Below are 26182 nucleotides of genomic sequence, written 5' to 3'. Positions count from 1 at the left end.
TTTGATACTTGCGTTTCAGATCGTTAAAATAGGGCCCATTGTTTTATTTAAGATTTGACAATGAAGTGTGTGTGTGAGAGATAAATAGTTTTTTGAAACTTGAAAAGCCTAAGCTTAGCTGTACCAAATAAAATATATAAAATATGTACCAAGCCAAAATGAAAACTGTGACCCCAAAACTGTGACATGGACTGAATTTGGTGCAGTGGGAATTCCTGGATAAATGTATGATTTAATAATAATAAGCTTTATTCAATTTGCGACATGATATTGCATAATCTCTGCAGATGTTTGTTTGTCAATATTAACTATAGTAAGTAACTATAGTAACTACAATAATTTCTAAATGGTAAAAGTAAAATGTAACTAACTGACTAATAGGATATTGTTAGATATTGGTGTTTTTCTTTTCTGCAAGTGGTGCCTTGTATCGTGTACATTGACACTGTAATGTAACCTGTTGTGTCATTGTAATTGATAACCCTTCTCCAGCCATGGCTCCAGAGGATGGGGGCAAACACGACTCAGTCAGCAATGTTAAGAGGACCCAGGCCATCCGCAGGAGACACAATGCTGGGAGCAACCCTACACCGCCCCCATCCACCATGGGATCCCCTCCCAGGTTAGTGGACTAAGCAGAGCTGAGTGACTGTTCTAGCTGGTGCTTTGCCTCAACTGTGCCTTTATTTACCAGATGTGCATCAGTCAAAGGTATCGGCAGGTTTACAGTATGATGGGTGTAAGAAATAGTAAGCCTGATTAAAATTGCTGCTGTATTTTAGGGGATATGTTTCTGGCCATTTTTCGTACAGTTAATATTCTCAGCAGGTTTTGGAGACGTTAATAACTACATAACATAACATTAATTAATTGTAATGAACACTCAGGGAACATGCCAGCTTCAGCAGGACAGATGGCTTAACATATTACATTTTAAAGCTAATGTTGGACAATGTTACTGAACACAGTTTTTGCGTTTTTGTTCCTGTAGCCTTCAGGACCTCCAGCGGGCTCGGACCTCCTCCCATTCACGGACCCGCACTCTTCCCTCAGCGTTACAGTTTGCCTCCTCACTCCTATTGCCCCGCAGTGGCATCCATGAGGCCTCCACCTTCGACGACACATCAGAGGGCGCGGTGCACTATTTCTACGACGAGAGTGGTGAGGAAGTGGCGTTGAAGGAATAGTTCAGCACTTTGGGAAATGTGCTTATTCGCTTTCACGTTGAGCTTTAAATGAAAAGATTGATTCTGCTCTCATGCCTGTCTTTTAAATATAAAGCTACAGGCAGGAGACAGTTATCTTAAAGACCAGACACTAGCCTGGCTCTGTCCAAAGAGTAATACAAAAACTGAAGTGTAAAAAAAAAAACAAATTGAGGTTTAATGGAGGGTTGTGTGCAAAGCTATTTCTTGGCCGGGTGCAGTGACTTCCTGGAATCTCGTTTTCATTAAGAGGTTGCCAGGCAACCAGCAGAGTCTGCTTAGGGCAGATATAGGCTAGCTGTTACCTCCGGTTTTCAGTCTACATTTGTTTGAGTTTATGGAATAAAAATAACATTGTAAAAGTTGGGGAAATTACAAACACTCAACTGTGTCATTTGTTAGTTCTACAAATGTAACCGTGGGTCATTACCCGTTGAAAGTTTCAGTTTTCTTTCTGTTGTGTAACAGGAGTGAAGAGGTCCTACACATTTGGACCTGCTGGAGGCGGTTATGAAGATCCAGTTCAGTAAGTTATGAAGTTTTTATTACCAGGTTGCCATTTTCAGCGCCGTAAGAGTTCATTTACTGTTCGAAGGCCATGACTTAAAACTAAAATCAATGCCATCAAATTTCACACTTGCAGGGAAAGGGAGAGACAGTCCCAGTCCTCAAGCTTCACCTCCACTGAGGTCCAGGAAGGGGCACCGGTCCTGTCCATGCTCCAGCCCAGACCTGTGGTTTTACAGGGCATGCAGGTGCGCAGAGTGCCTCTGGAAATGCCTGAGGTTAGCAGTCTTTTGATGTTTGATGTGGTAGATTATTCCAGGTAGAAAGTCTTTTAAATTAGTCAAAACTCTGCTTTGGACGAAACTATCCTTGTTGTTGCATCTCCTATACTCATCACTCATTTCTCACCTCATCTGTAGTTTGATCTGGATCACGAGTCTCTACAAGAATCCCAGGAAAACACTCTGATGATTGAGGAGAAAGCCAAACCCAAACAGTACTATCGCTTTTGGGTGTTGCCTGGGAAGTGGCTCAGGGTTCGATATGATCGATTGGCTCTTCTGGCCTTATTGGACAGGTAAGCCAGACTGTTGGAGTAAAGCAGAGATTTAATACTCTGTTTGGCCGCAAAGCATTTTTTACTTGGTTGTCCCCAATATCATTTACCAATATGTAATGAATAATGTATGTCAGTGCACTTGAGTCTTATGTTAATATTGTCCTTTTGTTTCTTTCTGTTCCGTGTTATTAAAGTAAAACCACATTCTCTGGCTGCTAAATCCAGACAGAATGACAAATGTAGTCCCTTTATTACCATGGGTCTGATGCCCAACAGAATATTTACTTATTTTAATCAATGTGTGTTTAAAACATCTCCAGTAGACATCATTTCATGTTAACTATCTCAGTAATAATTAAGTTGTCCAAATGTTGACTTGTCTGTTGCCAGAAACCGCCGTGTGGGAGAGAACGTGTTTGCTGTGGTGCTGGCCAGTCTGGTGGCCTTCTTGGGGTTCCTTCTGCTGCTCCAGGGCTTTTTCAGGGACATCTGGGTCTTCCAGTTCTGCCTGGTCATTGCTAGCTGCCAGTACTCTTTACTGAAGGTACCTTACCTCTGGATTTGTTTATTATTGATCTTGTTTCTGCTACAAATGGGCAGAGACTCTACAGTAATCTGCACGATCAACACATGCAGCTTCTGTGCTTACACTGTACAGCCAGTCATGACATGGGTACTCACACTGAACCCCCAATTAATTTAGTTTTGGCCATTGACGGTGACAATAATGTTTTAGTCCAGAAAGATGGCTGCAGAAAAAACTAAACAATAGACCCACAGATGGCTGTGAAGATGTCAGAAGTAAGGGTGCTCCGATTGATCAGTCACCAGTTGTAATCAGCCTATAATCACCTCTATAAACTCCGATGTAAGGGCCGATCAGCTGACCCATTTATTTTATTCCACGGGAAAGTTATTCAGCGTTTGACACACACAGATTTACTTGAACGGGCTGCTGGTACTTTAACAGCCAGGGACTCGTTTTAGTATTTTGGAGAGAAACAGAGAGAGGTCATCCTGTGGATGTTTAACAAGTACGGAGCAGGTAAATCAACACTTTTGATATCGATAGGCAACGTCATTAAGAAGCCTCCTCATTAATGTGCTGTGAAACAAAGTAAAGGAGCAGCTCTGTATATGGAGAGAGGTTCGGTGTGTGAGACAAAGGTGTAGCTGTGTGCGTACACTGTAAACATAAGTTGGTAAATGGACTGTACTTGTATAGCGCCTTTCTAGTTTTACGACCGCTTTAACACTACACCACACCACACTCACACATTCATCCACCGACCCTGATCAGAGCACCATTAGTCAGAAAACCGTGTGATTTGTCTTTTTGGCTGTGAAGTTGAGTTTAATTTTTATCACACCTGCTTAAACTGCAGATGACCAAAATTTTAGACCTGTCAGAAATCCAATTCGGGCAATTAATCAGACAATGTCACTGCCTTCAAAATGAACAATTCTGCTCAATTCTAAAATTAGTGTTAAGTGTCTTATGTGATGTCTTCAGAAATACGTCCTTTAAGTGTTGCTTCTGTTTTTTGTAATGTGAAATATATGTGAAACCTAAATTCCCTCCCTCTTTGTTTTCAGAGTGTACAACCAGATGCAGCGTCTCCCATGCATGTGAGTACCAGTTTCACCTTTTTCTTCTATGCTAAAATATCCCCAAAGCACAAACTAAAACAAGGAATTTCACCTTGTCATTGTCGTGTAATTGTAATTTTTGCCTGTTATTCAACAGGGCCATAACTGGATCATTGTGTACAGTCGGCCGGTCTACTTCTGCTTGTGCTGTGTGATGATCTGGATCTTTGACCTATCTGGGCGCTCTGGCAGCCTGCAACCCTTCTCCCTCTATGGTGTCACCTTCTTCTCTGCACACTTCCTGCTCTGTGTCAGGGATATGCTCATTGGTTAGTTTTTATATGTTCAGGTCATCGCTCCCATTAACATTGTTAACACTTCAGCAATGTTTATATTTGATATTAGAGTGCTAATTTAGCTTTCTCTCTTGTCCCACAGTGTTTGCCTTGTGTTTCCCGGTTATTTTCCTGTTTGGGTTGCTACCTCAGGTCAATACTTTTGTGATGTGTCTGCTGGAGCAGATTGACATGCACATTTTTGGTGGAACTGGTAAGAACATGTCTACACAGACAGGATGATGAAGTAACACCTCGTCTGGAAATGAGGAAATTAGTCAAGAGTTAAAGCATCTTTAAAACTGTTTAGAACTGCACTCGATCATTTGCATTTAGGTTCTTCCTAATCTTCTGTCTGTCTGTCCTCAGCCACTACCAGCCCCCTCTCATCTCTGTTCAGCCTCATACGCAGCATGTTTGTGGCTGCGCTGCTGTATGGATTTTGCCTCGGTGCTATCAGCGTAAGTGGAACAGAGACGCTCTTCATGAAAGTAGAGATGTTTTGGTAGTATTTCTGTTTCAGAGATTTTAATCAGAGTAGGAATCGATGTGAACAATCATTCATTTAATATTGTGTTGTTTGTTTTTTTACATTAGGCACCGTGGGGGGATGCCCATGTGCCAGTACTGTTCTCTGTGTTTTGTGGCCTACTCCTGGCCTTATCGTACCACCTCAGCCGCCAAAGCAGCGATCCCACCATCCTGTGGTCAGTATTTTGTGTTTCGCGCTGTCAGTAATGACCTTTATATATCATTGAAAATCCTGTTTTTCCATCCATGGTAGATTAACAGTTAACAGTGGCATGTAGCCTTTAGGAAGCTACAAGCCCAAACATGAAAGGCAGTATATATGTTTTTAAAACACTGCAAAACAAGTCTGATCAAAAGTCTAATATTTAGTGTCAAACCTGTTTTGGTTTTAATTTTATGTTGTATACACGTTTCAGCCAAATTTGTCATCAGTTTGCGGAAACAACTGTTTTAATCAATAAATCTGTCTACAAAGGCTGCGTAATGGGTTGTGTTTGACTTGCACTTTATGCTTGTCGATGCAACCTGAAGCATAATTTTAGGCTTTAAGTGTGTAACTACAGTGATTATGTAATGGGCTCAGAGTGCTGCCTAAACGTGTCTGACCTACACACAGAAGCGTGCCTGTATGCATCCTGTGTAAACGCTGATGAAGGGCTGTTTCTTCTGCTGCTGCTGACAAGCCGCTTTCACGATGTTTAGTCTGTGTAGACTTTGATATTACACTACAGCTTTTTGTTGTAGTTCTCATGGTTCCTTTTGTGTGTTTTACCACTTACATCAGGTCACTGGTCCGGTCAAAGTTATTCCCAGAGTTGGAGAACCGAACACCAGAAGAACCCCCTGTGGAGATCAAGGACCCTCTTCCCGAGAAGCTGCGTAACTCTGTGGTAAAGATGACCGCTCGCTTCCCTGCACAGACTGCAGTTTCACTTTTGATTTCATGGTGTCAGTGATTTTAACGTCTTGTACTTTCTCTTTGTAGAAAGAGATCTTTCATTCAGACCTTGTCATGTGTCCCCTCATGGCTGTGATTACCTTCGCCATCAGTGCCAGCACAGTTTTCATCGCTCTTCAAGTTAGTTCAAGCAGAGTTTGTCCTGTTCTTACAACACATTTCTCAGAGGATTTTAGTAGAAAAAAATCTCTACAGATTTGTTCATGCTGTTTTTTCCCTTTTTTTGTGCCCTTGATCTACAGCCTGCTCTTAGCTTTGTCTTGTACATCCTGGCCGGAGTTGTAGGCTTCATTACACACTATCTCCTGCCTCAGCTTCGCAAGCAGCTGCCATGGTTCTGCCTGGCTCACCCTGTGCTGCGCTCCAGAGAGTACAGCCAGTTTGAGGTCCGAGGTGAGTGTGTGGTTGCTCTTTCATCCTTGTTCACATACGCAGAAGCATGCAGGTGGAAGTATCTTAAAAACATAAGAAAACTGGAATAGTGTAAGCTGGAAAAAAGCTGCATGGAGTGCATGTTCAACATTAAGACCGTATTTGAAGTGCTCTTGAGAAAGATATTTAACCAACCTGAACAGCACCAACCTGTTATTATTTTTATACAATTAGCTTCATATTTCAAATATCACTGATATCAAGAATCAAAATAGAGCTTTATTTTATCTCAAGACATATTTGTCGGTGTAAAATAGTTTCACACTGCATAGGGGAACATCGGGATAGACTGGACTGTGGATTTCTTTGACAGATGTTTAAGATGTTTTTTCTTTCTGTTTTCCCCAGATGCTGCTCAGTTGATGTGGTTTGAGAAGCTGTATGCATGGCTTCAGTGCGTGGAGAAATATTTCATCTACCCAGCTGTGGTTCTTAACTCCCTCACGACAGAAGCTCGAACTGTAGGCCAGAACCATAAAGATCTGGACATCTAGTAAGCTTCGCCCCATTCTGTCTGCAAACTTTTCCCCATCTATTCATTCTTCTTTTCTCCATCTCTGCTCCCCGGGGATGTGTGCTTTGGAACCGTAGAACATAAAATTAATAGACATGCTGAACCACCCCCAGGTGTATTGCTTTCTGCCGGTTGTGCTCAGAAGCACAAGATATATAAAATATATTCTCAGTTATTTGCCTTTTTTTCCCTCTTCACCCAGTAGACCAGCAAGTCTGTGTAATAGTTTATGAAGACATTTTCAGTTAAACTGACACGCAGGCAGCTGCTTCATCATCTATGGGATTTTAGCCATGTGTGTCAGTTTGTGTCACTAAATTTCCTCTCCATCTCTCTCTTGTCTAGCAGCCGGGCTCTCTTTATCTCAGTCGCAGGAATGAAGTTGCTGCGTTCGTCCTTCTGTGCCCCGTCGCAGCAGTACGTCACGCTGTGCTTCACCGCGCTCTTCTTCCATTTTGACTACCCACACTTCTCAGAGACCTTCTTAATCGACTACTACTTCATGTCCATTCTCTTCAGCAAGGTTAGGACGCACGCCCTGTCATCTCATGATTTTGATTACAAACAATAAATTAAGAATAAAAGAAGAAATATTTGCAGTTTATTGTGCACATATTAACAGCTTAATGTAAAAGAGCACCTTAACATCAGGCTGAAAAGCAGAGTTTCACTGCCCTCTCTGGCTGAAAGAAAAATGTGGTTGGGTGTGGTCAAGTTGTGCTCCTGTAACCACACCCAACATTGGGCATCTGTCGTATCAACAGTATTGTGTCTGTGTAATCATATGAATACAGATGGTGATATGTTTCTTAATGCATTTGTCCTTTGAATTCTCAGATGTGGGACCTGCTGTACAAGCTTCGCTTTGTGTTGACTTACATTGCCCCCTGGCAGATCACCTGGGGCTCAGCCTTCCACGCCTTCGCTCAACCCTTCGCCGTGCCCCGTATCCTTCAGTTTGTTTGATTTAATGTCAATGATAAAGTAGCGTCCACTTTACTGTTTAAATATGATCTAAAATAACAGTAGCACACACTATAACAATATAGAAAATTATACGCTACTTTTTGCTGCAGTAGTTGTATTAAATTGCGTTATTGTACAGATGTTGTTATTGTGTCCTTAACTTGTGTTGTTTCAGACTCGGCTGTGCTTTTTGTCCAAGCCATCTTTTCTGCCATCTTCTCCACCCCTCTCAATCCTGTCCTAGGCAGTGCTGTGTTTGTCACCTCGTACACCAGACCTGTAAAATTCTGGGAACGAGACTACAAGTATGTTGTTAAAAAAAATAAAAAATTCTATCAAATGTAATTCCACATTTGTACAATGTCTAAATCTAAAGCATTTACATTCAGTACTGATGCTAGTTTGTCATGTTTGCAGCACCAAGCGCGTCGACCATTCCAACACCAGACTTGCCACTCAGTTAGACCGCAACCCAGGTATGCCCTAACAGTCTCTCACCAACTACACTTCAATTACCTACTCTTTTTTTTTTCTTTTTTTCTTTTTTTCTGATTGTCTTTTATTTTCTTACAGGTGCTGATGACAACAATCTAAATTCGATCTTCTATGAACACCTGACGCGCTCCCTGCAGCACAGCCTGTGTGGAGACCTGCTGCTCGGCCGCTGGGGCACCTACACCACAGGCGACTGCTTCATCCTCGCCTCGGACTACCTCAACGCTCTGGTGCACATAATCGAGATCGGCAACGGCCTGGTCACCTTCCAGCTGAGGGGTCTAGAGTTCAGAGGTCAGCAGCGGGGGTCAATGGGGGGCTGACTGTGTTTGTAGCTTGTACACTCAGTTTTAAAGTTGTTTACCTGCTGTTTTGAACGTGTCACCTGGGTATCTATCAAGCGTTCTCAATGATATCTCAGTCAATACTATTCATGTACAATGTAGCAGCTGACATCCTTGTACTGCTTATCAGCACCCATATTTATTCATTTTTAGTTAGTATTACTTTTTCTGCCAGTTCTTATAATCTATTTTTATTCTTCTGATAATAAGATCAGTTTCAAGATTGCAAGTCTATTTTAGGGCTATTCACAACTATAAAAGATGTTGTGCGTCACTCTCTAAAGAGGTTGTCACTTGCCAATAAAGCAGGGAGTTATAATCTAAATTATAAAGTCTGAGTTAACTTTAAATCAGTGAATGTTACACACAGAGGATGTCTACACTTGTAGTCTCGTATTTAGTCCAATAAAATGATGGAAAATTCTTTAAAATAGATGTTTACTTTGCCTAACGCGCCACAGATTGTCAACTATACACGTGAATGCTCTTTGCTGCTCTGACCCTCATCTGCTTCACATCTGTCCAGGTACCTACTGTCAGCAGAGGGAGGTAGAGGCCATCACAGAGGGGGTAGAAGAGGACGAGGGCTGCTGTTGCTGTGAACCCGGTCACCTCCCCCACATGTTGTCATTCAATGCCGCCTTTGGACAGCGCTGGCTGGCCTGGGAGGTGGCCGCTACCAAGTACGTGCTGGAGGGCTACAGCATCAGCGACAACAACGCAGCCTCTATGTTGCAAGTGTTCGACCTCCGCAAGATCCTCATCACGTACTATGTGAAGGTAAGCTGTTGGATCAAAGGAGTTCTCTTTTGCCTTGTGTTCTTATACAATGCTTCTTGCTAACTCTTGACATGGTGACGTGCTTCTTTTTTAGCTTCTGGAGATTATATTTTATACGCTGAGTTTTCCGTTTATCTACAAATGTCTGTGCTTTTGATGTTAAACGCTTCCTGGTTGGATAGTTTGGCTCATGTGTTTGTTTCCTCTGTCAGAGCATCATCTACTATGTGAGTCGATCGTCTAAGCTGGAAGAGTGGCTGACTAATGAGACGATTCAGGAAGCTCTACGGCCTTGTCTCGGGCCTAACTATGTAGACAGCGACCCCACCTTCAACCTGAACATCGACGAGGACTACGACCACAGGGCCTCCGGCATTACCCCGTCCTCTTTCTGCATGGTTTACCTGGACTGGATTCAGTATTGCAACAGCAGGCGTCAAACGGTTAGACTCTCCACAACATTAAGACTAGAATCCCACAGGGATCTGCGATTTTCTTGTCTTTTTTCTTTTCTTATGCTAGCTATCTGTATTCTGATCTCTGCTTGAGTTGTAACCAGAAATAGCCATACATACAACAATACTCTGCAAATCAAGAAACCTTGAACCTTTTGAAACTGAAATGCCAGAAAGGTGGTATAGATAAAAAGTTGAGGAGAGACGTGATGCATTTCTCTACATCTGGTGATGAAACTTTTCTTTTACTTATTAAAAGAAGACAGGAGCTGCTTGTTTTGTCTGGATATGTTACCATTTTCAGCTCTACAGAGAACCAATATGACAGAGTACCATTTACATGCTTCATGTCTCTTTATTATGTAGAAAATAAAACAATATCCATATTGAGTAGTAGTAGGAGTAGTAATAGTAGTATTTATAGAACAAAGAACTGTATAATATTATTATTATTATTCATTAATCTTATTATTATTCATCAATCTTAACTTCTGTATTGTGCAGCCGGTGACTTGTGAAAGAGATTCCCCACTTGTCAACCTCTGTTTTGGGCTGTGTATTCTGGGGAGAAGAGCTCTGGGCACTGCCTCCCACAGCATGTCTGCAAGGTAACACCACCAGACCGTACTCCAATCTACAGTTCAACTGCAGCTAATACCACCCGTCACCACACATATATGTGCTTGCAGTATGAGTTATTGATTGCCGTTTGTCCGTTTGACAGCTTGGAGCCCTTTCTCTATGGCCTCCATGCACTCTTCAAGGGAGACTTTCGCATCACGTCTCCCAGGGACGAGTGGGTGTTTGCAGATATGGACCTGCTGAATCGAGTCGTGGCACCAGGAGTGCGGATGTCCCTCAAACTGCATCAGGTAGCATTTCTCACAGAAGACGAAGGCTAGCCTCAGAACAATGAAATGACATCACTTAACTGAGACCAAACCTGTAATCTATATTTCTTCCAGGACCACTTTACATCTCCAGATGAGTATGAGGATCCCATGGTTCTGTACGACGCCATCACCGCCAACGAGGAGAAGATGCTGATATCTCACGAGGGTGACCCCGTGTGGCGCAGCGCCATTCTAGCAAACATGCCTTCGCTGTTGGCACTGCGCCACATCATGGATGACGGCAGCGACGAGTACAAGATCATCATGCTTAACAAGAGGTTCCTCAGCTTCAGAGTCATCAAGGTCACAGCTCCTCCCGTTTATTTCTTAGCGTCTTGTTATCTCTGGCTTGTTGTAATTGTTTTTATATAGAGAGTTGATGTACACAATGTTTTTCCCACCCTGAACCAGCAAGGGTTGTGCTGTTGATATTTAATCCACCTTTGTGCTGCCCCCTACAGGTGAACAGAGAGTGTGTGCGTGGGCTGTGGGCGGGGCAACAGCAGGAGCTGGTTTTCCTGCGCAATCGTAACCCAGAGCGCGGCAGCATTCAGAACGCCAAACAAGCCCTGAGGAATATGATCAACTCCTCGTGCGACCAGCCCATTGGCTACCCCATATACGTGTCCCCCCTCACCACATCATACGCTGGGGGGCACAGCCAGCTCCGGTCTGTGTGGGGAGGACCCGTCAGCCCACACAACATTTACACCTGGCTCATCAGCAGCTGGGACAGGTGTGTGGTCTGAGCTTCGTGTGATTAATGGGCACGTACAGTCTGAATGTCTGAACTCTGATATACCGTACGTCTCTCTGCAGGTTACAAAAGGGTTGTGGCGCTGGCTGTAACAGCGGTGGAAACATCGAGGACTCAGACTGCGGTGGCGGCTCCACCTCCATCTCCACCAACCCAGCCGTCCACACCACCCAGAGTACACCAGCCTCCGGCCTTCCCCAGCCGCACATCACCACTATCCAGCCCTTCTTGGGTAAGAGCTGAAACTGCTTCCTCCTGCGGAACTGTCTGCTCAACCACAATCAGACACAGGAGGTTGTATATGCGGGGAGATGATAACCTGAAACCACTGAGATGGTGTAAATTCGAATGATTTAGAACCAGTTCACTTCTTTGCGTGGCGGTATTGCAAGTATTTGTTATTTAGATCATTTTAATAGAGTAAAAATCACTGAATGAAATGATTTCTTTTGCATTTCAGGTACAGACAACCCCGTAGGTCCAACCCAGAACTGGCCTCACCACCCCCAACCTCTCCCATTAGCTCTGCTCAGCCAGTCAGAGGGCAGGATGGAGGCAGGTCTGCTCACATCACTACAGCGTACATCCTCCATCCAAGGTCTCCTGGGCCAGCAGTTGTCCAGCTCCCAGCTCTCCTTTAGTGGCTCTGTGGTCCCACCTCCCCTGCCAGGACCAGAGCGCTTCTGCCCAGTGAGCCTCCTGGAGAACTCGGGGCACAGAGGGGGCCAGCGGGCTGGCCTCGGCCAGGGCAGCGGAATATACTACGAGAGCCACTTCGGCAAGTGGAGTTTTTCAGGCAGGAAGGGCTTTAACGGACCGGCTGCAGTGGAGGGGGATGGAGGACCAGTACAGACCATACGCACACAGGTGAGGAGGCTGCCAGTTCCTTTACTGTTCACTCAAATGTAACTTCAGAGATTAAGAAAAACAAACATTAAAGAGGTTAATCCAAGAAACACAGATACTCATTTTGGGGTCAGTACAAGTTTTCCTCCAAAACCGTCATCAATCCAAGTTCAGCTCACATTTTGGACTGTAAATCTTAAAACCTTTGACGTATCTGCTAGCCGTTTTTATCTCCATCTTTTATCAGAAGGAGCAGCTCGTTGAACCGCCATGTTTCTACAGTAGCTCCAGTAACCCTACCGCCGTAGTTTCTCCTGCACGCTTTGAAGGCTGAGTTGTGTTCAGTTGAAATCGGCAACTTCACTGCCAAACGCCACTAAATCCTACATACTGGTCCTTTAAAGAAAGGTTACCATAGCTACCAGATTCCAACTTCTTCCGAATATTTGGACTAAACTAGACCGTTTCAACGGGCCTTTTATCCTGTTTGCTGACATTTTATGTAGCAGATGATTAATTGAGTAATCGAGAAAGTAATTGGTAGATTCATCACTGATGAAAATAATAATTAGCAGCAGCTAGGATGTTAGGTGTTATTAACAGATTTCTAACACTTTTAAATACAAACTAGAGCTGGACAGTAACCATAATAAGGAGTTTCTTACCCACCTACTGAATCCATATCGCGTGCTTTATTTACAGCAGTTGACTTGCTCATGACTCAAACTGTGTATCAGTTTATTTTAGCTGTGAGTGAAGAGTTTCAACGTTCCTGCAGTTGAGAAACACTAACAGGAAGTGAGCCAGAACTAAGCAATGCTCTGTTGAGCTACGATCAGAATTGCTCAGTGGGCAGACGAGTTCTCGCTGCATCTGTGTGAACTAACTTTACTTCATTTGCTTTTGTTTGGACCCCGACATCGCTGCATGCTGCAGCATTTTTTGTTTCACATCATTTAGTTTCTTTGAAGCAACATTAAGTGGCTTTTCTCTGCCCGTTTGATCAGCAGAGACATGTTGGTGCTAAATCTCATAGCTCTGACACATTAGTAGTCATTCATTCTAATGGCAGTGCAGAAGTTTAAAAATAATGTATGTCTCTTATCTTTTACAGCCTACTCCTCCTGTACCCCTGCAAGAGACCAGTCTGACACAAGACCCTCTGGGAGCCACTCAGACGATGGATCCAACCCTGCTGACTGCAGGCGACCCCCCCACCCCCCGAGAGGAATCCACAGAGCTGCCTTTACTTGAGCACCTGCGCTGAGTCTGCACTGGGAGTTCCCGAGTGACATTCTCTGCAGTGAAAGCACAGCGCGGCCTGGCCCGCCCAGACCACACTCATTCCACCCTTCGGGACTCATTCCATCAACCCTCGTTTCAAGTCGGCGCAACGGCGATTTGTAAATCCTCCAATGGCCCACTGCAATACTGGATGGATTCAGTCACACACACACACACACACACACACACACACACACAGATCACCCCTCTTCTTCTCAGCCAAAGGAGTTCAACGTCTGATAGCATGCTGAGCGGATGTGCGTCAGGTCATGAAATGATTTCAGCCAATCAGTTTGTTCCAAAGTCAGCTTTTATCATGAGGCCTGATTATATACTCATTCTTACCTTTTTTCTGACAAAGGCACGCAGTGTTTCTATGGACAACCTTTAGGTTGGAACAGTAGTGACAGGCCAGAAAGGCCAGTGCAATTATAAGGGATATTTTGCTTGAGGATTGATTATTTTTCTATACTGGAGAATAGAGGAACGCCTCTGACTTTCTCTCACTTGACATCTGCAGCAGCAGTTTTTTTGCATAACCAATTTAAAAAAAAAAAAAAAAAACTAAAAAAAAAAGATATTAAGTATGTTGCTGTATGTGCAGGTGAAGGATATGTGGAAACCATGATAAGCCTTGTTCTGTTTTCTCCCTCTTTTCCATACTCACCGGACTCACAGTTGTGTGTCAAACAATATTTAACAGTACATGCTGACCAATTTCAGGAGCCTCCACTTCTTTTCCCTGCACATTATACATATTCAACGAGAAAAAAAAGAGAAAACACATCCCACCAGATTTTTCATCTTTGTCCTCTGGCCCATTTCCTAAAGAGGTGCCTGACAACATCAACACTCAACAGTTCTGTCTTGGAGCAAGTTTCAGGGAAAAAATAATTAACTCCCTTCCATCCCAGCCAACATGTGGTGCTTTTACCGCTAGTTTACAGTCTATTTAGGCCTGGACACGAGTCCTGAATCTGACTAGCAACACGGAGATGTGGGATGACTTCGGACAGAGCTGGTGCCCAAGGATCAGGATCAATCTGTGAAAATTGTGTTGATCACAAACCTACAAACTGGGAGTGTCAGAAACTTAAGGCTTTTTTTTTTTATTTGATGAGTGGAATGTCTTTTTTTTTTTTTTTTTTTGTACTTTACTTGAAGAATCACAAGTTCCTCAGTGTTTTTAAGGTTCACTGAGTTTTGTTTTCTTTGGATAACAGATCAATGACGCCCTCTCTGATCAGATCCACTCAGCTCATGACTTTCCCAATAGCAGGGACCCAGGCTGCTTTGTATGGGGAGCTCTGTTTTCTTTGTCTGCAGTATGGCGCCTCCCATTACTATACTACTGCTTCTGCATCTCCTGCTACTACTAATATACCCACTACTACTACTACTGCTGTTTCTACAACAGTTAAATCCAGCGTTTTAGTTGGAGAAACAAAGTTGAATAAATACTGAAAGCAAAGGTGGAATATTTATTTGATTAATATTGTCTTACAGATATCTTTTAACGGGGTTTGTCAATATGGTGTGCTGATGTATCGAAATTGGAAATCTGCCTTCTGTCAACTGTAACCCCCCCTCCACCCCCCAGCCCCTCCCTCAATTTCTTTGGTGTCATCACATTCGTATCATCTCACCAATGTGTTTTTTTTTTTTGTTTTTTTTTTTAAAGTGTGTAACATAACTGGAAGTATTCCTGAGAAGTCACTTTAAGATGGTTTCTTTCCCTCTCTTGCACTCTTTTTGTTCCACCACTGTGAAACACCGATTGAGGGTTTAAGTACGTCATGCAATACGAAAAAAAAAGGCTGGAGCTGGCAGTCCAACCAAATTCGGCCCCAAATGTGTCCCCAGTCGTCTGCAGTGGTTGAATGCTTCTGAAATAACCCTGTGCTCGAGAATTAATCGCCGTGGCAGAAGACTGCCTCGTGTGCTAGTTTTCTCACCAAATCATTTCTCCAAAGCGGAGTTCCCCTATAGGAAACTTGAAAGGGGGCCAGCGTTCTCAGGGTCTAAAACGGGAAAGAAATTGACTTCTTCTGCAGGAAGACTTTTTGGCCAAAGGGAGAAAACTGAAAGGGGGATAAAAAAGTTTTTTTAAAAGTGTCACAGTTTAAGAGGCAGGTTGAGTACTGTAGTCACACTAACATGACAAAAGCTGCCCCCTTTCCAGTGTTTCCTCTCTCTGGGTTCAAATATGTTCTGCACTCTGCATGCTGTTCAGTCCACATATATTTGTTGAATCACATTGTCTTTGCGGACCGTTTTTTTTTTTTTTTTTTTCCTCCCCCAACTTTCAGCTCCTACCAACATCTGAACAAGGGACACGCCTTTATAAAGCTTTCGTTTACTTGTTTTAAACCTTTTTTAGCAGCCACGAGATTTCTGTACCGTCTCGGCTGTGAAGAAGCGACGACAGGTGAAAAGTGCGTCAGTATCCCTCTCCAAACACGTTAGTAACTCCCTCGACTCAGGAAAAACAGAGACTTTCTGATCAGTGCTGTTTTCTGTTTTTCTTTTCTCATTCATCGTGTATCCAAAGCAACAGGGAGTAATATTGTTTTTTTTTATTTTATTATCATTGCTGGGAGTGAGGAAAGCACAAGTTCATGGACAGACCTGGGTGTCAATAAAAAGGGATTTCTTAATCTCTGAAATTATGTACAGCATGTTTCGTATATAAATATATATTTAAAATATAAATCTATTTTATTATTATTGGATTTTGGGTTCTTTTACATTTAAGACACTATGTTGAGGTTTGGGGGGGGGACTCTTGTGTTTACCCATCAGAGGGGAGAGCTGAGTGGAGAGGGGCACTCTTCACATTGAAATGTGCAGTTTGGGAAGAATCATTAAAACTTCTTTTGCACAAAATGTATCATACACCATCCCACTTTGTTTATCGTTTTTATTATTTTAGTTTTTTTGGGAGAGGGGTCTTTTATTTAAGAACTTTAAGTCGATGTTCAATGTTCTGTACAGTTTTTTATGTGATTTTTTTTTTTTCTTTCTCCTATTTAAATTAAAGGTTTTTGTGTCTTTGTTTGCAAATCAACTGTTGTGAGTGTTTTCATTTTTCTTTTCTTTGTCATGTTGTTTTTTTCTCTTGAGACTTTGCCTCAATTCGTACTTATTTAGAAACCTTAAAAATGATGTGAAACACCTTACAGTAGTGTCACGGTGCTGTAAACTCTAATAATGTGCTGAGAATCAAAGCTCATTAGTGAACTTGCAGATTAGCTAGTAATTAACCTTCCTAACCTCTGACTCATTTTACAGTAATTATCTAAAATATGTTGCAAACTTCAAAATAATACAGGACAAACATTCAAATAAACTAAATCTCACCCTGTCAGACGTTAATAGTTACAAACTGAGCCTGCGGCCATATTTGTCCTTGCAGCGCCCAGCGTTTTGCTCTCTGTTGGCAGAGGGATGTGTTTGACACTGAGGTCTTTCTCAGCCTTTAATCAATGGGACAACTGAGAGTGGATGGCACGCAGCGAAAGGCCACGGGTCAGATTTGAACCCACAGCCGCTGCAGCAAGGACTCAGCCTTGGTGCGTGGGCCGCCAGGGAGCTGCACAGATTTAATATGGTGAATGCAGCCAACTACACTTTGTGCAGTCTTGTTGGGACGTGGATGAGGTGGTTAGGACTGTAGGGTTTGACGTAGGGACTTCAGGACTGACATCTCATGGTGTAGGGCAGGACACTAAAAGTAAAGATGGTGGTTTGTCTGTTGGGGCATTTCTGGGTAGATAATTAAAGCCCCGGGGATCCTGAGTGCCCTCTTTTTATCATGTAGGTTTAATTGCTTCCTGGTTTTGAGGGAATTGGAGAAAAGCTTCAAAGTATATGCAGTCAAATGCATTACAACTGTAGGTATGTCTTGTAAATGAAATGCCACATAATTGGAAACTTGAGCATTTATTTCAGCATTTGTGAGGCTGTACAGCGGTGCAGTAGTATGCAAATCCATTAGAGGTGAAACAGAGTCTTTTGTTTGACACTTGTGTTGGAGCATTTCTATTTCCTGGATGTTAAAGTGCAGTAGGTAACCTTTATAAAAATAACTTTTTATCATATCTGTCACGTATTTGCTTAAACTTTCACTATATCCTGACTTTAGTACATGAGACAGATAATCCCTCCTCGTGCCCCTAATGGTATTTTGCAAAAATCCCCCGAAGCTGAATGAAAACAACCAATCAGAGCGAAGACAGACGATGGTTGAGTCTCATTCCCAGGTCGTCAAATAAGGACACTGGGATCTGGGAATGAGATTCAACCAATTATTTTTAAGCCAGTATCAGCATTTGATCACCTGGAGACTCAACAATCAACTATCTTTCTCTGAGATTTTTATAAAATGTACCTCCTGCAGCTTTAAGAAATCAAACAAACGAGCGCTTCATTAGAGAGGGAGTGTATCGTATCTCATTGTAACATTCTTCCTCCTCTTTCCCCTCCCTCCACCTCCCATCCTGTCCCGTGCGATGGAGCCACAGCACGAGCACCAGCAGCGCCAGCAACACCAAGCTCATGGACAAGGTCAGCAGCACACCCTGCAGCAGGCCCGAGGAACTGTCTGGGTCTGCAGAGAAAGACGAAACCATCCGTCAAAAACATTTAGGGCAAAGAGGCAAAGGGGATTATGGGTAAGCAGAGAGGAGCTTACTGCTGTAGATGGACAGGTTGACGTAGCAGTTCTCTGTTCCCAGGATGTTGGTGGCGGAGCAGCGATAAAGGCCAGACGTCTGAGACGACACGTTGACGATTTGGACGGAGCCGGACAGATCATCTGAGAGGAGGGAGAGCCACGTTAATGACACTAAACTGTGAGAGAAGAGAAGTGCGAGCGTAACGGTGATAATGACTTCTCACAAATCACATGCCTAAGAGGAGCACTGATTTTACACATGGCGTTCGGCTCACTTGTCACAAGGAGCACTGCTTAGCCTGTGGAAACAGTTGTGTAATGTCTTCTGTGGCTCTGAGGGAGCACAAGTTTATTAAAGCTGCCATGATGATGTTATAGTGATGATCATCATGGTTATCTTGGGCTTAAAGAGCTGCAATACGAACTGGATATGTGGGGTTCAAAATATGTGGGCATTTGAAACGCAGGGGCATTATGGGAAGTGTAAGATCCAGCTTTTTTCCTTTTTAACTTACAACGGACTAAAACTTGAGATATTTCGGCTTCTTTAATTTGAACCAGTCTTTTTAAAATAGTCTCTCGTGAAGACCCCAATGGTACACTGTCACTATGACGTTATGTCATTGGTTCACACTTCATATATCATCAGTTAAGGAATGTCAATTAATTCAGTTACTCTATACATTAATTGATATGTGATCAAGCCAGTCACATAAAGCTGTACTCATAAATGGTATTTATGTTTATTATGTAAATATTTGCATCTAAATACGACTTTAAATATTTATATTCATGTGAGAACTGGTACTGCTTTAGAGGCTGAGCAAATAAAAGGGTCCAGCTAATTTGGTTAATAGTTAATGTGAGCAACAGGAATTCATGTTACATGCATTAGTTAAGCATTACCTATTTATAAGGTTAATAATATATGGTTCTTTAATTAAGTGTCACTAGTTGTTCCCTTAAGTAGTTTCATGTTTTATTGTCTTAGGTTAAAAAGCCACTGAATACTCATTATGGGCATTGAAAGTGTGTCACTGAGGCTGTATCACTCTCAAATTGAATACAATTTTAAAATGGAACTAATTTTTTCCTTGCACTTTTGAATTTAACTCATTTTATAAACAATTATATGACATCTTTTTACTATCCTTGAGCTCTTCAGTAGATTTTAAAATAAAACACTGATCTCTGTATAAGATGATTATAATTCTACAGAAGAGTCCCTTGGGTTGAAGACAAACACATAATGTACTGGCTGTGTGTGTGTGTGTGTGTCACTGACCCTCCATGTTGATGGGAAGTGCGATTTCCTCTGGATTCAGTTTATCCCAGCGGATCTCTGGAGTGGGGACTCCCTCTGCCACCGAGCAGGACAGCGTGACACTTCCTCCCATATCAACATCTCCGTCCCACTGGCACACAGGTAGCGAAGGTGGCGCTACAGAAACAATCAGATATGTTTCTAAAAGGATGTAAAGCAGCAGAACTCTTAGAAACAGATGCAAGTGCACATCCGACTTGAATTTACATTTCAATAAAGTCCTGCCATTAAAATTATGTTATGTCCATAAAACTAGTTGTATGACTCTACAGGTAGTTCTGGTTCTGTGAGTAACATCTGAAAGGAAGGTCAACTGTTTTCATCCATATGATGTAATGTTAGTAATGAGCTGTAAGGAAGGTTTTATTTACTGCTGCTCAGGTCTGGATGACCAACAGACACTGAGAAAGACAAATGTATGTATCTTATACCTCTGCTTTCTTAAACCTCTCTGGCTGAGCATTTTAATCGAAGCTCCAATATATTGGAAGAATATCATCGTTACAGGCTAATATTATATTTAAAAAGAAATATCATGTCAACCCATTATTATTTATTTATGTTACAATATTTAGACAGTTTTGGACTTTGGAGTTACTAACTGTAAAAGTAACAGAATAATAATAATAAACAGAGGTGCTTTGAGCTAAATGCTAACCTCAGCACTGCTAACATGCTCACAATGGGAATGTTAACATGATGATATTTAGCATGTAGCATTTTAGCACGATAGCCTGAGCTAATTTGTGCTGAGGGTTATGGGAATTTCATTAGTTTTACAGGTATTTAAACCAAAACATTGGAAACATTTTAATTTTGACTGCGTGATCCAAACCAGAGAAATATTAAAGGATCACCAAAGTTATTACAGTTCATCCTGAGGGGAACAGGAATGTGTGAACCAAATGTCATGGCTGTTCATCCAATAGTTATTGAGGCATTTCATTTAAAACCACAAATATCAAAGTAAACCAAACAATAAACATATTCCAGTGCACACCAGGGTTTTTCATGTTGCTTCATTAGATTTGTGCTTTATTGCCATTAGGTGTGCCTTTAAGTAATCGGGTGCTCATCAATCCAACAGGTTCACATTACCATACAATACAATAGGCCATAGCAAATATATATTCTACCATTCAAAATAACAAATATGAAATATAAATACACATAGTTTGAAAGGCACAGTGTGCACAGGGTGTTTTGTTTTTTTGCACAAATATCAAACTGAGGAAAAGTGAAGAGCATCAACAAAGTCAATGCAATACATCCTCTGGGAACCAGGAATGTCTGTACAGAATTTCATCCAACAAATAGCTGTTGAAGTATTTTAGGCTGGACCAAGTAGGATAAAAATCAGGTGGCAGGTGTGGATGGGAATACACCAAATACAACTTATCAGACTTTTAAAAAAAGATGGTGATTGCTTTAAATGTGTAAATGCCACTGAACCAGTTTACTCTAGTGGAATATGTGACACACTTTACCCAGAACACTGAGCTCCAGTTCTCCTATGCCGGGATCCGCCGTCTCTGGTGGGTTATTGACCATGCAGCGGTAAATACCGGCATCTGATACACGTGTGTCGTTCAGGACAATGTCTGCACTCCAGGGAATACCTGCATGGAATAATCATGTTTTTAACCTGTATTCAATTTATAAATTAATCCTTAAAAAAAGATGGATTTTTAAGAACTGTCCTTGAGAAGTAAATTTAAAAACACAGTAGTTAATTTAACTGGTCTTACTTGTAAAACCCACCCTGCCAATGAGGGCTGGGTCTTCAATCACCAGTCCATGGTCGTACACAATCACCTGCAGGTGAGAGCATCCAGTAATGAGTAGTTTCAGACCATATTTCATAGAGGGGATTCTTTACTGTGATTGTGGGTTAAATTTGGATCTTTGCAGCAGGTTCAGTTCAGGACGGTGTGTTTTACCGGCTCACACACCCACGGAGGATATAACGAAATACCTGATATATCTGATCAGTTTGCAGAGAGATGTCTGACTGTGTTTGTGTTGCAATTCAGACCTGTATTGGGGTTTCTGGACTGGAGAAGGGAGCCAGAGTCCAGATGACGTTGAGTCTGGAGAGAGGGCTGGAGGTGAAGAAAGAGCATGGCAGGACAACAAAATCCCCTCGAACCACCTTTAGGCTGGATTCCCTCATGGTCACCCTGAGTGCGACTGTGTCAATAAACAAGGCAGGAAGGGACAAACAAAAAAGAGACAAGACATATCTGTCACATAAGTTCATTTCCTAAATTTTCCCATTTTATTGTTGTTACCCTGCTTTTAACTTCCCTAGTTTCCCTGTCGATGTGCAGACTGCCCCCGCTCCTCCCTCTCCTCCTTCATTACTGGAATAATGAACCCCCTCCCTCCTCTCTGTCATCCTCAGGCCTTTTGTTTGTGTGTGTGTGGGAATTCAGCGTGCATATTAGTTGTTAATTACACTTGACAGCTTTGAGGGTGAGCCAAACCGGCCACAGACTGGGTGGAACAACAGCCCACTTCACAGGGATGTATTCATTAAAACATATTGTCAATTCATGACATTGTCTCTATGTAGAGCACCAGTTCCTAAAACGTCAGTCTTTAAAGAGCCTTTCAAACGAAGACATTCAATATGACAAACCGGAGGCGGTATTGGATACAACTGTAATATTGAAAAAGGGCTGCTTATCGGGGGCTATTTTTGATTAAGCAATTAAGAAAAAAGACCACGAAATGCAAATTAAATCTTTAGCTAAACACTCTTATATAAGATTAAAGCCCTTTTTGAATACAAGCATTAATTTAAAGTTTTAAATTCTTAATCATATTTACAACAGGCATGTTCATGTCCAAATACTCCAAGGGTCTAGTTTTAACACTTTTATCTCAGTACTGAGGGCTCTGCACTGCAGATTATAAGGGTCTCTCATCCCTGTACTTACAACAGAATAACAAAAGTAACAAATATCGTATACAGTTTATTTTTTAACCAAAACCCAAAAGAATTATAGAAAAGAAGAAGTAATTCTTGCAGCTTTGCAGATCCCTCAAAACCCTTGAAGCAATAGCAGCATGTACAAAGTGACCGACATTTCTCATCTCTTGTATTACTGACTTTGTATCAAAGCTGTAGACAGGCCCACTCACCATTCTCCAGAGCGGTGAAACACACACACAGGGTCCAGAGCATCCATCTTCCAGAAGAGCCCATATCTGAGAGGAAACACAGAGAGAGGCAGTCCTCTCTTCCCCTGCGTACAAGCTGGTGGCCAAAAACTAGGCATGCATGATTAATCTATTGAGCAGTGCAACCAACCCCACCCGCCTTTACTTTCACCTCTCATTGTTTGTTTGTTAAACTACACTGACCACAGGAGGATTTCTGTAGTCCTGTTACTGCTTTATAAGGCCACGTTCACACTGTAGACTCTAGTGACCCAAATCTGACAGTGTGTTCATGACAGTGTGAACAGCACAAATCACAAGGAATCTGATCTTTTCATTTCTGATTTGGACCACTTTTATATGTCGGATTTTTAATCTGAATTCACGTGACTTTTTACGTCACTCTACATTCACATTCCTTATGCGGGTCACTTCAGGACCAGGATCTGTTCACACTGGAATCTGATATTGGCCACATTTAATAAATACTATGAACCAACAAACAGCAAAATATCATAATTGAGCACTACGGTTTGCAGTGTGAACATAGACTAAGTTTGGATGTGTGTGTAATGTAAGTTTCTCCTTTATGGAAGCTATAACTGCTCAGCTAGTAGTCTAACTAGTTAGTGTAACGCAAGCTGCTCCATAGCAAATATTACCTGTTAGGCATAAGACGACGTCCCATAATGCTGCAGAGTAACATGCAGTATGTGGTGCATAGCAGATAGCTTTTGTTGCCATGGTTACAGAAATCTGTTCTGCAGGTTTTCCCTCCAAACAAACACTGCAACAAGTAACAAGTAACCATAACGATGACTTCCTGTCAGCTGACATTAGCTGCTGATCATACCAGACCAAGTGAGGTTGCAGGAGCAAAACTCCTGATGGTATTAAATTGAATAATTGCTTTTATTGCTGAATTCAGGTTTCCTTTTCTGAGAGGAGAATTGCGTCATTTATAGTCTTGCTCTTATTTTTTATAATTGCTGGAATGATTAATGGACTAAAGTGGACCAACAGAAAATTAACAATTCTCTAGGATCATTTCATTTTTTGTTTTTAAATCTGATTTTAACTTCACAAACATGAGGATTTGATGCTTGTATCTGTTTTATATCTGTAAATTTATTATCTTTTGGGTTTGCAGTGCCGGTTGGACAACATAAGCTTAGGCTTTGGGAAATTGTAACGAGCATTTTCTACCAATTTAAGGTATTTTCTAGACTGAACGACTAATCAATTAAAGGACGAGTGTGTAGGATTTACTCTGACCCTTCTGTTTCAAGCATCTAGCAGAAACAATGGTAGCTGTGAAACTCGGAAGAGCCCCCGATAAAGAAAAACAAAATGATAAATGACGACAATGAACTTACTTTCACTTATTACTTTGCATTCAATGCTTTTGACGTTTTTAAGGTTTACTTATCGTGTTGCAAACAGCTATCTTGTTACTGCTTTATGGATAATAAGGCCTATTATCTATCATGTCTCATTTTTCGTTTTGTTTAAATAGAAACCTTTATGGCTACAATCTTTCTTTCTGTGTTAATATTAAAAACCTACAGCACAGATGAAGTTTTTAACTCAAAGCTTTGCTATTCAACATACAGTAAGTCATCTGTATTACAGATATAAAAATATGTATCAGCCTGTCTATCCCGGTGGAGTCCTAAATGAGCTCTTTCTTTCTTGAAAAAAAAAGCTTTTCCATTTCTCTGTGTAGATATTTGTGGATTCAAGGCAGTCAAAGATCCAAGGATGTCACTAGTGTGAGGAAAGGTTCAAAGATTAGTTTTTGACACTTGCAGCAAGTCGTCTGGTGATAAGAACATTATCCATTTATGACCTATGGGCTAAACAAAATACCGTCACTGATGCTTTTTGATGGATTTACATAAAATGTGTTAGTTATTCATGCTTCATAAGTCAATCTGCCTGCCAAGTTCTCCACTGATCATCCAAATATGTTCCCGTTTACTTACACATAGGTGTACTTGTACTTCCATTTTATATTTGGCATGTTTAGTTCGTTACTTAGCAGATTACTGTTGTTTGTTGATGTAAAACATCAATTAATTGATAAATTATGATCTATTATTATAGGTTAAGCAACTCATTGGTATATAAAGAAATTAAAATGAGCTCTACCTTTACCAGCTGCAATAATAAAGTGATGCTTCCACATTAACGCATCACTAATTATAAACCAACAAGATACATGAAATGGACCATTCTGCATTATGTTGGTACTTTAATTATATTTTTATGTCAATGCTTTTGTACTTTTGAGTAACATTTTGAATGCAGGACTTTTACTTGTAGCAGTATTTCTACACTCTAGTATTGCTAATTTAAGTAAAAGGTCTGAATACTTCTTCCACCACTAGATTTAATGAGACGCATATAGGGAACACAAGGACATTATATTACACATATGAGCATTTTGATGATTTTGGGAGTTTCTTGTTGAGTTATAAATGGATTATTAGCAACAGTGGTCCACTTATTGCTATTTATCGAAACCAAACGAGTTCCAAATGAGTTGAGTGTTGGTGCAGAAAAAGGGTCTGAAAATGAAGTACATAAAAAACAGTCAGACCTGACAAAAAAAGGTTCTTGAGGTGAGAGCAGCAAAGCAACATGTGACCTTTTCAAGTTTTCAAATTTGACCTTTTATTATGTCACCTCAATGAGGTCAGTATCTTCCTGTTACTGATACAAGCTGGTCTGAGTCTCCACCTGCAGTGTGTTTGGGTTCCTGTCATCTTTATTCTTTCCTCCTTTCATTTAAAGCAGTAAGTTACTATGGTGATTTTATAGGTTGCCGACATAAAAAAAAGGTACTAAAAAGACTTAGACAGCACTAACATTGCAGATCAAATCCAACACAAGAGGATGTTCATAAATAAGGAGGCAGCCTGAGCCTGTTTTCAGGTGCTGTTGATTTTTTATTGTGTGTGTGTGTGTGAGGTGGAACATCCTAAACATGCAGGTCAGNNTGTGTGTGTGTGGGCCTACATGAATCGGCAGTTGACCCAGATATATGGGAAAATATGCAGACACGGAGGTTCACTGCAGGCTGAGAGATTTACTTTATGGACTCCTGGTTCCTAGTGTAAAATGTTTCAGATATTTTGTGATCACCATTCATGTTCCTAACTGTTTAATTTGGGCTCTTACAACTAATTATAAAACCCCAAACTAAAGAGCCTATGGCACAAGGATGACTTCTCCCAATTTATTCAAACAACAAATAACATCCAGCACCAGCTTTGTGCGTTCCAGCTGTGAAACAGTATATTTAAAAAGTGTTTTACTCCGAGGCTAGAAAATAAAACATCCCCACTGATGACAGAGAATTGGCAAAACTATTCCAGTGCTTCCTTTAGGGGTGTTTTTTCACTCAGGTAGAGATATAGAATTAAATGGTGAGGCCTCGTCAGAGCTCACCACCATATACAGTATATACAGCACTGTGTTCATCCCACAGTGAAGAATATACACACTGTAGCATCAACCCACAGAAAACACACAGACTATTTCAATTGTGTGTGTGTGTGTGTG

General features: G+C 41.5%; 2 protein-coding genes across 4 annotated transcripts in view; one reads left to right on the top strand and one right to left on the bottom strand.

The window, feature by feature from the left end:
• LOC118331604 (pecanex-like protein 3) overlaps positions 1–16518 on the top strand; it is a 24975-nt gene extending 8457 nt beyond the window's left edge. Inside the window, exons 8-36 of one of the 3 annotated variants that reach the window (XM_035666648.1) lie at positions 493–622; positions 992–1161; positions 1674–1731; positions 1849–1960; positions 2132–2289; positions 2662–2815; positions 3868–3900; positions 4019–4190; positions 4300–4410; positions 4566–4657; positions 4794–4903; positions 5512–5617; positions 5713–5805; positions 5928–6078; positions 6466–6610; positions 6977–7154; positions 7469–7577; positions 7773–7902; positions 8015–8073; positions 8171–8386; positions 8963–9216; positions 9429–9659; positions 10176–10279; positions 10396–10543; positions 10637–10867; positions 11026–11300; positions 11384–11553; positions 11782–12188; positions 13282–16518. In XM_035666648.1, the coding sequence (XP_035522541.1) occupies positions 493–622; positions 992–1161; positions 1674–1731; positions 1849–1960; positions 2132–2289; positions 2662–2815; positions 3868–3900; positions 4019–4190; positions 4300–4410; positions 4566–4657; positions 4794–4903; positions 5512–5617; positions 5713–5805; positions 5928–6078; positions 6466–6610; positions 6977–7154; positions 7469–7577; positions 7773–7902; positions 8015–8073; positions 8171–8386; positions 8963–9216; positions 9429–9659; positions 10176–10279; positions 10396–10543; positions 10637–10867; positions 11026–11300; positions 11384–11553; positions 11782–12188; positions 13282–13434 (4460 nt within the window). In that variant the 3' untranslated portion in view covers positions 13435–16518. Of the gene's footprint in view, positions 1–492; positions 623–991; positions 1162–1673; positions 1732–1848; positions 1991–2131; positions 2290–2661; positions 2816–3867; positions 3901–4018; positions 4191–4299; positions 4411–4565; positions 4658–4793; positions 4904–5511; positions 5618–5712; positions 5806–5927; positions 6079–6465; positions 6611–6976; positions 7155–7468; positions 7578–7772; positions 7903–8014; positions 8074–8170; positions 8387–8962; positions 9217–9428; positions 9660–10175; positions 10280–10395; positions 10544–10636; positions 10868–11025; positions 11301–11383; positions 11554–11781; positions 12189–13281 lie in introns of all 3 variants that reach the window. The other 2 variants (XM_035666646.1, XM_035666645.1) reach the window with 2 other exon arrangements.
• A 978-nt stretch (positions 16519–17496) lies between these two features.
• zgc:165604 (uncharacterized protein LOC792578 homolog) lies at positions 17497–22661 on the bottom strand. The gene is made up of 7 exons (XM_035666190.1): positions 22598–22661; positions 21486–21640; positions 21199–21265; positions 20938–21069; positions 19412–19567; positions 18145–18267; positions 17497–18060 (listed from the first exon to the last, which is right to left on the bottom strand). Exons 1-7 carry the CDS (start codon positions 22659–22661, stop codon positions 17861–17863), a joined length of 897 nt encoding a protein of 298 aa, XP_035522083.1. The 3' UTR covers positions 17497–17860.
• Between the last annotated feature and the right edge of the window lie 3521 nt (positions 22662–26182).

Source organism: Morone saxatilis, unplaced genomic scaffold (assembly GCF_004916995.1).
Source record: "Morone saxatilis isolate NCDOM2014 unplaced genomic scaffold, NCSU_SB_2.0 Contig20, whole genome shotgun sequence".
In the NCBI taxonomy this organism is placed as follows: Eukaryota; Metazoa; Chordata; class Actinopteri; family Moronidae; genus Morone; species Morone saxatilis.
The sequence above is the reverse complement of the archived record's forward strand: the minus strand, read 5'-3'. Positions and strand labels throughout refer to the sequence as shown.

Excerpts from the sequence above, each read along its gene's own strand:
- zgc:165604 (XM_035666190.1), bottom strand. The coding sequence starts at position 22,661 with ATGGGCTCTTCTGGAAGATGGATGCTCTGGACCCTGTGTGTGTGTTTC. Across the intron at positions 21,641-22,597 it reads TTTCACCGCTCTGGAGAATG|TCGCACTCAGGGTGACCATG; the intron begins GTGAGTGGGCCT and ends TTATTGACACAG. Across the intron at positions 18,061-18,144 it reads CAACCTGTCCATCTACAGCA|ACCCAGACAGTTCCTCGGGC; the intron begins GTAAGCTCCTCT and ends CTTTCTCTGCAG.